Source organism: Ornithodoros turicata, chromosome 1, assembly GCF_037126465.1.
Source record: "Ornithodoros turicata isolate Travis chromosome 1, ASM3712646v1, whole genome shotgun sequence".
NCBI classification, from domain to species: Eukaryota; Metazoa; Arthropoda; class Arachnida; order Ixodida; family Argasidae; genus Ornithodoros; species Ornithodoros turicata.
This window is the reverse complement of record NC_088201.1, coordinates 219,578,399-219,590,573: the sequence shown is the minus strand read 5'-3', so window position 1 is coordinate 219,590,573 and position 12,175 is coordinate 219,578,399. Positions and strand designations below refer to the sequence as shown.

General features: G+C 46.6%; 1 protein-coding gene across 1 annotated transcript in view; it reads left to right on the top strand.

Annotated features, from left to right (window-relative positions):
* Positions 1-7,274, top strand: part of LOC135394787 (cytochrome P450 3A2-like) — a 29,667-nt gene extending 22,393 nt beyond the window's left edge. The window contains exons 9-14 of the mRNA XM_064625774.1: positions 3,647-3,788; positions 3,880-4,040; positions 4,572-4,663; positions 5,260-5,397; positions 5,501-5,663; positions 6,996-7,274. Of these exons, the coding sequence (XP_064481844.1) occupies positions 3,647-3,788; positions 3,880-4,040; positions 4,572-4,663; positions 5,260-5,397; positions 5,501-5,663; positions 6,996-7,085 (786 nt within the window). The 3' untranslated portion in view covers positions 7,086-7,274. The remainder of the gene's footprint in view (positions 1-3,646; positions 3,789-3,879; positions 4,041-4,571; positions 4,664-5,259; positions 5,398-5,500; positions 5,664-6,995) is intronic.
* Positions 7,275-12,175: the final 4,901 nt, after the last annotated feature.

Sequence of the window (12,175 nt, the reverse complement as noted above, 5' to 3'; positions counted from 1 at the left end):
TTTAGAATGGTGTCGAAGGTTTAGAAGTGTTTCAGAACCCTATTTACAAGCCTGGAAGAAATAAGAAGGCTTCAGTTTAATGGTCTAGATTCAAACCGTATTTGCGGAAGTGTGTTCCTCCATCATCCGATGGCACAATTGGTGCCCGAAAACGAGTGGACACTCAAGTCAAAGTTTGCCAAAAATGTTCATACCCCTGGGGCTGATGAAATATATCAGTAGCGCGTGTTCTTTTTTTTTTTTTTTACATCACATTAAACGGTTTGTGGCACTTCAAGTCTACGAATGATACGTAGTAAAATTAAATCGACTGGCAGCACGCAGCTGTGGTCATAACAGTCAGTTTAGAGCTGTAAACAAAGCAATAGTCATAACAGGTCATAACTCATGCAGGTAGTCCTGTTCTACCCGATTGTAGTACATAGAAGATCTGCGGTTATAAAAAGTGAAGTTATAGCAAAACAAAGAAACAGTAATAATAGGTAATAAGTCATGCAGGTTGTCCCCCACTATTACAAAAACTAGTATTGTGACGATTGTGACGTCACTTACCGAACCTATTTAAGCATTGTGCAACCTCTGAATCCCTTTTGTCCTGATGAAGACAGTGCCACTTTCAAAACGTCGGCCGTTCTTTTAAACGTATCTGAGTACATTATAATATTTGTAACACGAAAAACGGTTAGGAGCAACTAAGATTTATTTGAACAAGAACTTTCGTGCAAGAGACTGCACTTCTTCAGGTTACACAACTAAGTGCGACACAAGTATATATACCAAGAGAACAGATGCAATAAAACAGGTTTCCAGAACTAAGTAAACAGAAAACAACCAGACAGTAATACAATGCATCACGTGAGCAACCGTCACATAAGAATCAGGAAAGAGAAAGTGTACGGGTAAATGAGACATTCGGAGAATTGGGGTTCAAAAGATTTGTTGGTGAAAAAACGGGGGCACAGGTGGATGTCTAGCCGCGTACGAGGACAACACAGCTTTTGTTGAACTGCGTGGGAAGCTCCGGGTGACCTTATGGGCTGAAGGGAAAATGGAGATAAGAATGCTAAGAACAGAAGGTGAATGAAGTAGCTTAGCTGGATGATGGGTTGAACAACTGCAGAGGACCGCCATGGACGTTTAGTCCCCGTGGTTTTAGAGAAGAAAATTTAGAAATGAAGGAGGACTCGCGATTTTTGCGTTTGCAATCGGTGGTGTAGCCAGATTCCAGAATTGCAATAGACAGGTGTGTATCCATGTCGTGCCCGGGAAGATTAAAATGTGTAGCAACGGGAGTGGGGCGATTATTGACAATGTCGGATTTATGACCGTATAACCTCTGACGCATGGTATTGGAGGTTTCACCAATGTACTGAACATTGCATTTCATACATGTTATCAGATAACAAATGTTAAAGGAGTTACAGTGCAAATATTGTTTAATTTGAAAGGTGTAGTTGTTTATGGTACTGGAGACCGAGGTGCAGGTAGAAATAAGATTACAGATTTGGCAGCGTTTGCCATTGCAGGGACCCGAACCAGGTGTTGTAGTACGGCGCAAACGCGAAGAAGTAAGGATATTCCGGATATTCCTTGACCTGCGGAATGTGACAATGAAGGCAGAAGGAAATGGTTTTCAATTTTTCGTCACTGTGTAGAATGTTAAGATGGCGCTGAAAATAGTTTTCGTGTTACGAAGGGCTGTGTATGTCGCTCGCTAGGCGACCCCTGGTTTGCCAAATCCAAACGATGCGCAACTACCCAGAGCTGGCGAGCCGGAAACACGGCGAAACACGTGTCCTCTGGTGCTGTCGCAACATTCCATGAGTATCTGCTTCTCTGCGTACAGCCATAGAAGCCATCTTAATCTGGAATATTGAATTTCAAACACGTCTAGTGTCATTTACTTGTTGCTTTTATGGCTTTTGTCCCTCATTATAATTCACTGGCTTGCACTGTGGCATTGAGGAGTGCTCAGTCACCCTCCCAGGTGTATATCGCTCGCTGGGCGACCCCTGGTTTGCCAATTCCGACCGATTCGCAGCTACCCAGAGCTGACGAGCTGCAAACACGGCGAAACACGTGTCCTCTGGTGCCGTCGCATCGTTCCATGGGTATATATATATATATATATAGTTGAAATAAATGGGAGACAGAAGACGAAAGTAGGGGAAGTAACAGGGGCAGGTAGTAGGGGTAAGGGAAAGTAGGGGTAGGAAGTAGGGGCAAGTAGTAGGGGCAGGCGGAAGATCCGCCTTCTTCGGGACAAAAGAGCTAAATGTGGCCACGAGGCTGATAAGGGGCTTGAGAATGACGTGGTCGGTTGGGGGAAATTCCCGCCACCTGGCGGTTGTCAATTGGGGAAATTTCAGAGCGTTTTTGTGTCAGGTCCAGGAGTGGGGTCATCGTCCTTGTGGGTCAGTGGGGATTTTGATCTGGCTGAAACGAGAAAAGGCAACAGGGTCTTATCTAGGTTGTTAGACTCCTTATTGTTGACAGCACGCCAGGGTCCTTGTTAATGGCCGATCGGAATTTGTAAATTAGGTAAGATTCCCGTTGTTCTCGGGAGCGGTCGGAGGTAAAGTTCGACTGGAGAATAAAAACTGAGGCTTCGTTGATTGAATGTTCTGGTTGTTTGAAATGGCGTGAGACTGGAAGATTAGGTTTCTTGGTAACATCCGATCGGTGATTGTTGAATCTAATTCGGAAATAAGTTTTTGTCTGACCCACGTATTGGGCCCGGCATGTGTTGCATTGGATTAGATAGATAACGTTGCATGAGTTACAGTCTACGTCTGCGTTGATCTTGACGGTAAAGTTGGAATTCGTACTTCTGACCGTTTGTGCGGTCTGCATTAACTTGCAAATCTGGCATCTCCTGCCATTACATGGATGACAGCCCGCCGGAGGGCTAGTGGACCCTGGGTAGAGGACGTGGCTAGGACCTGGCTAGAGGACCCTGGCATGCTGTCAACAATAAGAAGTCTAACAACCTAGATAAGACCCTGTTGCCTTTTCTCGTTTCAGCCAGATCAAAATCCCCACTGACCCACAAGGACGATGACCCCACTCCTGGACCTGACACAAAAACGCTCTGGAATTTCCCCAATTGACAACCGCCAGGTGGCGGGAATTTTCCCCAACCGACCACGTCATTCTCAAGCCCCTTATCAGCCTCGTGGCCACATTTAGCTCTTTTGTCCCGAAGAAGGCGGAGCTTCCGCCGTAACGTAGACATCCTCCCTAACTTTTATGATTTTTAAGTTTATTAAACCCCTTTTTTGTTACTTCCCCTACTTTCGTCTTCTGTCTCCCATTTATTTCAACTATAATTACGTAGCCGTCCGATCCAACTCCAACTTTTCAAGATATATATATATATATATATATATATATATATATATATATATATATATATATATATATATATATATATATATATATATATATATGTGACGTAACGACGAAGAGACTTAACTCACGCTCGTGCATGGGCAGGATTATTCATTAAACTGATATTGCTCGGGACGGATGTTCCAGTGTTCATCACATATATATATATATATTCAATCCACAGTGGCATATTAGTCCGGTAGCTGGCTCAGATGACGGGGTTTCAATAGTGCTTAAGATATTCTGCGTCTTGCAGCGGAACGATGACTTCTTGCAACTAGTCATGGATGCCCAAGAAGGAAAGCTCTCTGCAACAACAGAGAGTATGAAAGGCTATGAAGAGGAAATATACCATTTGGAGGATGACGGAAAGCTTGTGCTGTTTTCTTCGGAGAAAAGTACGCTGTCAGCGCTTCGAAGCAAACTTGTGACTCAGTCGCCACAGTAAAAAGAAAGTAACCATGTTGTTTGCTTTCTCTGTCAACCCAGCGCTTACAGAAAGTGAAGCTATTGCGCAGTGCGTATTGTTCTTCTTTGCCAGCATGGAGACGACGTCGTCCGTAATCTCCTACACGCTTTACCTTCTGGCTCTGCATCCAGAGATACAAGATAAACTAAGAGAAGAAGTGAACGAGTGTTTCGCCAAAAACGTGAGTATCCCAATTGAATACGAAGGTTGGACTTACTTAAAGGAAAATTTAGCATGCCCAGCTTACGATATCTAAACAGGTTCGACAAAAGACTGCATGTGTGATATTTATCTTGCAAACTGTCTCATCACACCTATAGTAAAGTCACCATGAAGAGGTCCTAAAAAAATTGAGTTGTTGGCAGAGAATGGATCTCAAGAATGAGTTTTGTCTGAAGCATATGCAAACCATGCAAATTTGAGTGTAAATATGCAAAACAACAGAAGAACCGCGTGTTGGAAGAAACTATGTAAAAGTCGCACACAATGAGGGTCATTGCGTAGCCGAGCGGGCGTGCTGATGCAGAGATTACTACACAGTTGCAGCGCGCGGTGCCAACGCCGGGACAGACAAACGGCTCTCTGAAAAAACGGCACTGACGTATATTACGTAGCCAATGGGTCCCCGACACCGCCCTGCCCGCATTTATTTAGTAATTATCTGTCATCACTGGCATGTCCATTCTCACTATGACGGTTTCGCTTCTTTCAGGACAACCGACCTCCCTTCGAGGTGGTGCACAAACAGAAGTACCTTAATGCCGTCATTTCGGAATCGTTGAGATTGTTCCCACCTGGCATCAGGTGAGTGATATTCTTTGCGATAAACACAAGTGACGAATCCCCGTTGTTGACGTTTATTAGATAGCTTCCTAGGTAGAGGAAGCACGTCCTTCTGGCATTGTAGAAAAGCTTGCGATCGCAATGTCTGGGAAGTAATGGACGCAGGTTCAGTGTCCAGTACAACACAGGAAAAATACGTCGGCTACACCTATTGAGATTACTCTACAAAACCGAAACACATTTATATAGTCGAAAAGAACACAGGTGTCATGAACAGCCTGTGAACTCAAGTCGTCCCATCTCAATCTTGAGTGCCCCACCCTCACCTCTCACCCTCATACGCATTACTCTCGTCTTTTCTTAAGAGGCGTCTTTGTCTTTAATCTATCACATGTTACTTTCACGTCCACGCCCTCTTTACAAAGAGGGCGCAAGTAGCGAGGCACCCTACAGTCGGCTGTGCACAAGTATCGTTACACAGGTGTCGAGGCACCCTACAGCATGCGTCATATTGGTGCACTCTATAGAATATGTAGGGAACCTTCTTCGGCGCCTTGAGTGTCACAGAGCGTGCGCAAAAGCGTTGTGAATACGGTCCATTATTGCATTATTTTTAGGGTGGAGCGTACGGCAATCGAGCCGTACACCATTGATGGAATTACCGTTCAGAAAGACTGCATCGTCTGCATCCCAGTCTATGCGATGCACCACGACCCTCAGTACTTCCCCGATCCGGAAAAATTTGATCCTGAAAGGTATTCTCTGAAACACGATGATATGCTTTCGTCTGTGCATTGCACTGTGTCGCATTCTATAAGTGAATTCTATAAGTGAATAAGTGAAGTCATTGTTGTTCAGGTTCAGCGAGGAGAACGCATCATCTATCCGCCCTTACACGTACCTACCTTTCGGTGCCGGGCCGAGGAACTGTGTGGGCATGAGACTTGCCTTGCACGTTGTCAAACTGTGTCTCATGCACGCCATCCACTGCGCTAAGTTTGTTCGAACGCCGAAAACTCAGGTAATTCCGTCTCGACCTGCATCTTCGATGTATAACACTCGTACAGCTCGCATGAGAGTTAATTAGAACGCCACCCGGGCCTGCTGACCCTGACGGTGCTTAGTAGAGACAACGGCGGAGGGTGTTTTGGTCATCTATTTACAGTTAGAGGGGATGAGCCTCGTTATGAAGGCGTTGTTTTCTGCTGGGCGCTGCCAGGGTGGCTTTCTTCCAGCTTCGCAGGCTGTAGCGCTGTTCATGTGAACTCTGGCGAGAGCCATACAATATTATAAATCATGGCTGTACGTTGCTAGACTATGTCCTGAGACTACCTTGGAACTATAACTATTATCGTGAAAGGCGCCACAGTAGTCTTCCTGTCGATTGATTCTGCCCACCTGAGGTTTGTCTAGCCAGCGCCAAAATTTCAACGAATCGTGTTTAACGTATATCGCCGAAGACGACGATCCTCGACAACTTCTTCCTGCCAAAACAGGTGGGCTTCCTCGGTTGGGTTTTGAACCAGCTACCTTGAGGTCAGTTGGCGAGCAGGATGGTGTAAGAGGGAGCGTTACACATGCGCTGTTAGAAAAAGGATTGAAGATGTGGTAACCTCCTCGTTTCCCACCTCGATGACATCACCCTCGCGTGTTCGTGTCTACCGCCGCTCGTTGATTCCTCGAGTGCAGCGCGCCCTCGCGGCGGGTAACGTCTGCGTGGTAAGTATCTAATGGCTGATACGTTAAGGTGGCAATGTTGCACCCTGTCTACGGGGTTTAATATTGGTGCCATTCAAGGGCATTAACTTCAACACCTTTTTCGACTAACATATGTGACAGCTCGTTACCACCTCAAGGGAATAAGCACTAACCATTTTTTCTTCAAAAAGTGTGTACATGTGTTGTAGTGGCATACACAATGTCTATCGCGGTGAAGACTGTTATGTTGCCTATTATATTTGTGCGATAATGAGCCTTGAAGTTATGGGTAGTGTTTAAGCCACTGTAGTCTCTATAGTAGCAGGTTTGTATATTCACGTTACCCTTGTCCACTCCTACATTATGTAATGCCATCTTCTGGGCTTTTCACCTGTTACCAAATGAATAAAGCCGCCGTGCAGTTCACTGCAGACAAACGCCGCCTGTAATTTTGAACACGGGAATCGTATTACTACTGGTCACTGGCAGCCTACGCGGCGAATAGCGCTTCTCTCTGTGACAACCAGAACAGGAATGCGATTGGTAGACTCATTTGAGGGAGTGGCACCAGTGTCACGTCAGGCCTTATGCAGCCGAGATGGCTCCATTGCCACTTCTTACTTAAGTATCACATTATGTATGTTCCCTTCAACAGGTTCCACTGACCTTCACCAAAGGGTTCACCGTTCTGAACGCGAAAGAAATCACTGTCGGAGTCCGTCCGATTCATGAGGAAGCAAGCTAGAGTAGAGGACCGTCATGCATCTCACGCTGCAGTATGTCTGAGCGTAAAATCGCGAATCTGAGAGATGCTTATAGAGCAACGTGGATTGCCAAAAGAGCGCGAGTTGGCTGCAGCAAGGGCGATATCGGAAACTAAAAAAAACAATGTGTTGTAACTAAAATGTAATAAAATAAGGAATGTGTTGGTGTTCAGATTGTGGGTGTTGGGATTTTCTTGCATCTGTGATTGTTTCCAACAAACAAAGCCTGTACTCTACTTCTCAGTAAGGGATGCCCAGCCGGTACACAAAACTCTGCCGATGGAGAAATGTTGTGGACACCTTATCGACAGTGCTCTGTCATCCATTCTGTTGTTTAGCTTACTGTGTTGCCTCATACTTTTCCTGCTTACAGTCTTCTGGGAAGAAGCATCCATCATGGCGTTTCCAGTCCACGTCCAGCACAAAAACATAACCCATGCACATCTCTTAATGTGTTGGGAGGAAACAACTGTCGTGCCACCTCATCAACGACGCTGGTGCGCACCAGGGTGGCGGAGTTGCCACTCCAGGGTTGGAATGATTCCGGAATCATTCCAGATTTATCAGAGCCCGGAATGGAATTGGAATGGAATGGCGGAAACTGTCCTGGGAATGGAATGGGAACGAAATTAGGTATTTTTTCGCAGGCGGAATGGAATTGGGATGCAATGGTCTGGGTGCCACACGGTCAAGGGCGATGGTTTGGTTTGGTTTTAAGAAAAAAAAAAATGGAGATTTTGGCTTTACTAGTGTGAGGCCCGCAACCCCACATCACTTGCACGAGTTACTTTAGTGGAAAACTCCTGTAATAATGATGTCAATGAAGAGGAGGAGGAGGAGAGGAGGAGGGCGAAATAACCTTGTCTTTGCGCTTTTTCCGTCCTGGGTAATGTCAATCTTCTCTATGGCACTGCTGGGCTAGCTAGTACGGTTACCGGTCATAATTCTTTTATTGGAATTAAAGGAATGGGATGGGGTTGCCAAGCCGTTCCAGGAGTGGGAATTGACCATAGCTTTTCATTCCGAGGAATTGAAAGAAATGGAACTATCACAAATATTCATTCCTCGGAATGGAATAGGAATGGAATGGGTGATCCCATTCCGCAACCCTGGTGCGCACACTGTGCCCACACTGTGTCACCTTGTCCACGGAGCTTATACGTGCAGCACGCAGGCCAGCCACGCCGTCGGTCCCACCATGACGATTGCTAGCACAGCAGGACGCTGTAATGGCTCCTTCCTGCTCAGCGAAATTTCATGTACAATGTAAGTTTGTAAGTCAAACGTCGCCATGCCATGGCGATGTTTGACTTAGAAACACATGCTATCCGTGCAGCCAAAGAGCTCCTGCTAATTTTTTCCTTCCTCATGTATAATGCAAGTGTTTCCAAGACTTGGTCGAGATAAAGGCCTCGCGACTCCTGTTATTAAGATTTTTTTAAAGAATGATCCTCTCAGTTGCTCTTTCTGCGATTTACACAGGTGAAAAGAACAGGCGACAGGAAGCTGAGAAAAAAAGCTACGATATGTAGCTCGACATGTCCTAGTCCTACTCTTTAGGCAGCACAGCAGCTCGAGAGAAAAACAGATGGAAACATACATACATTTCATGATGCAACAAATTGAGAATGCATATATGTATACATATAAAAACCCAAACTTAATATGCACATTATAACACGTAGTAGAGAAATGTTACACATATTCGTAGAGAAAACTGGAATCACTCATCGGCGGCAAAGGATAGGGACCAGATAATACAGCTGCTCAATGTTAGAAAATTGTATGACTGCTAACTATTTAATAATGCCGGTTGCGTGTATGACAATGGCCGTGTTTTCATTCACAGTCTTTGAATCTGCTAGGTCGGAACTTCAGCAAACAACATGCGTGATCAGTATTTTCTACTATTGCAAACTGTGGAAGTTAGGATTATAGAGATAATTTATATATAATTTCATCACATATAATGTGCGCTTCTGTGGGTTAAGCGTCGCCGACAATCATACAGGAAGAAAAGCAACCCCGAGACTGAGGAACCACACAGACCTCCACAACAATTTCGCGAACCATATAGCTATGTCACTCTTATGAGGACTCCTAAGTTTGTGACAATATGTTTTGTGCTAGAATTATATTTTGCAATAGTGGTAGCTCGGTCTGCTTTTTTTCCCCAATAGAACTGATGGGCCCTGTTGAGATGCGACACTTATTAAGGTTCCGTGCATTCCGTCATGTTGGTATTATCGGTGTATTGTCCTCCTCAGGAGCAATCTTTTTCCTGCAAAATCAGCCACCAGTGGCATGGCCGAGCAAGAGAGCCAACCCATCCTCGGTGGCAGCAAAGATTGGCTTTGGAGGTGGTGGGTTGGAATCCTACCACCAGCTGTGCTGTCTGCTATTTGCCATGGGTTTTGCGATAGAGGTTGTCGACGAATGTCGCGCAGTTGTCCCGTAGTGGGCACAGGCCGCATGCTAAGCCCCCTGTCCTCCACTCCTTGCTTCTGTCCTCTCTCCATCTGTGAACGACTGCACGCCGATCATGGCAACAGTTGCTTCACGGCTCAGTTAACTTCACCACATCGCACTGGCGTCGATGGCTGGGAAGTTTCATCGCCAAGGGCGATACTCTACACCATTGCTGATGGTGGTGCGGGGAATGAAATAATGAGCCCCTTCACAATAAAGATCGAAGATCTGTGGAGTCCAGAAAGGGGAAGAGAGCCTTGAGTGCAGAGCCTTGTTATGCTGTATGAGGCCAGGTTCCAAGCAATTTTGTCAGAGAGAGGGGGCGGTCGCAACATTATGTATAAGGAGAGCTTGGCCATTCTTTTATTTTTTTGCCGTCTCGAACGCGGAGTCTGTTTTGACTTGCTGCCTCCCAAGATCGAACTGGGTTCGACTCCAGTCCGACGCATGTTCGACTTTTTTTGTGCATTATTTTAAATCTAGGAGAGAATTCAGTGCAGATAAAATTGCGTGTAGAGGGACGGGAACACGTCGTTACTCCAACCGTCGCGTCGGTGATATTGTCAATATTTACATTACCAGCTGCTTGCAAGAAAGCTATGCTACGTAGGATAGCTTCCTTGCAAGCAGTTGACAGGCGTTCGACTCCCGGCCGCCGCATGTTTAAATATGTGTATGTATTTTTTTAAATCCTGGAGAGGGAATTCAGTGGAGATGAAAATGTGAGGATGGGGACAGGGATACGTTATTACATCAACCGTTGCGTCGGTGGTATAGTGTAACCGCTTCGAATAACTTGAAAGGGAATAAATCCCAACACAGGTTTTTCGCGCGCTCGAAGGAGAGAGGGGGAGCTTAAATCCTGTTAACAAGACTCTCACGAGCGTCCACAAGTCCACATCGACTGTTCTTGTCTTCCCAGAAGGCAAGGAGCCACCTGCACCCATCATGAGGCTCGATCAGTCTCTTAGCACTATATGAGGCTGGCAACTCGCCACCATCGACACCCCTTAATGGTGCGCGCTTTCGTTCTTCGTCCAGCGTCTGGGTACAACCAAGCCGTTCCCCGAAGCATCATCCCCAAGCACAAACCTCTGTCGAGGCACCCTGTTCCACTCTGTGGGCATTGCCCACACCCCCTGTCCGTGTCGACGTACCTGGAGTGTCCCCGAACAAATTTGCGCCGTCGGTTGTTCTTCGGCAGCTCACCTTGGCCGGACTTGACAGCGATACAGGCACGATTCAGGGTTTCACCGACGCATCAACGACGTGTTCCTGCTCTGCTTGCGCCTATGTGATACCGCAGTTGTCAGCTGAAGGATGTGCAAGACTCTCACACCGCACGTCGGCGGTGGCAGCGGAACTCCGCGCGATTTGTATGGCGCTTCTCTTCATTGCGTCCTCTCCGTCCCCAGCTCACTGGTCCATCTACACCGACTCCAAAGCCGCCCTACAAGTCGTTCTCTATTCTACAGGATCTGGATGTCTGTCTCCAATGGTGAATGACGTCCTTGAAGTGCGCTCCTCTGCCGTATCACGGGGACACGACATCCAGTTGCAGTGGGTCTCTTGCCATTGCGGTGTCTGCGGAAAATGAGGCAGCGGATACAGCTGCCATGCGTGTCCATGTAGCGCGTTGCGTTCGCACGCACCAGGTCTACTTCACAAGAGGGGATACAAAGAGCACGATAAACGCAGTAATCAAGCGTCTGAGCAGGAACACTGGGGTCGATGCGTCCTACTTTCCTCACTACTGTACAAAGTGGATCCGGACCTGCAGTTTTTAATCCGTCCAGCGCTCTTCCGGCCCGTTACCTCCATCATTCACCGGCTCCGTCTCAATGTGCCATATACCGGCCGCCTCCTCTTTAAACTTGGGAAGGGTTCCTCACCGAATTGTTCTGAGTGCGGTGTAATGGAGGCCACAGAGCATGTTATCGATGCCTGCCCTCGATACACAGCGCCTCGTGTTTCCCTTGAGGCGGCAGTAGCCCGTCTCGACAATCGCCCTTTCTCCGTTGGGAAGGCTCTCGCCTGCTACCCTGCTCATCACCAGGTGACGGCATTGCGAGCTCTTGTGAACTTCCTTACCGCTTCGAACATGCTTGACACTCTGTGACAACTTCTATGGCACTGTGTTCGCACGGTACCTGACATTGTGCAGTGAGTGTTTCTCGGTGCCCTAACGTCTCCCCGTTTCCTTTCCCTCGTTTTCCTTTATGCTTTCTCCTGCTTCACCCACTCTACCCCTTTCCTGTTTCCTGTTTTTGTTTGTTTGTTCTTCTCTTTTTTCTGGCTCTATATTTTCACCAGTAAACGCGTTTTGGAGTAGCCAGTTCTGACTGGGTCGGGACTGAGCTCTCCATATAATTATTTGTTTTCCAATCCAATCCAATCCAAGACTCTGACGGAAAAGAGGGTGGTTGATGACGAGGACGAGGTACCAGATATTTTTGAACAGTATTACAAGGACAAACAGCTCCCGTGGCATAGTGGTTAGGATGATCGCTTTCCACGCCGAGACTGGAAGGTGACACGAGTTCGAATCCTGTCACCGACTGCGCTGTCTCAGGTTTTCCCTGGGTTTTCCGAAGACTTTCCA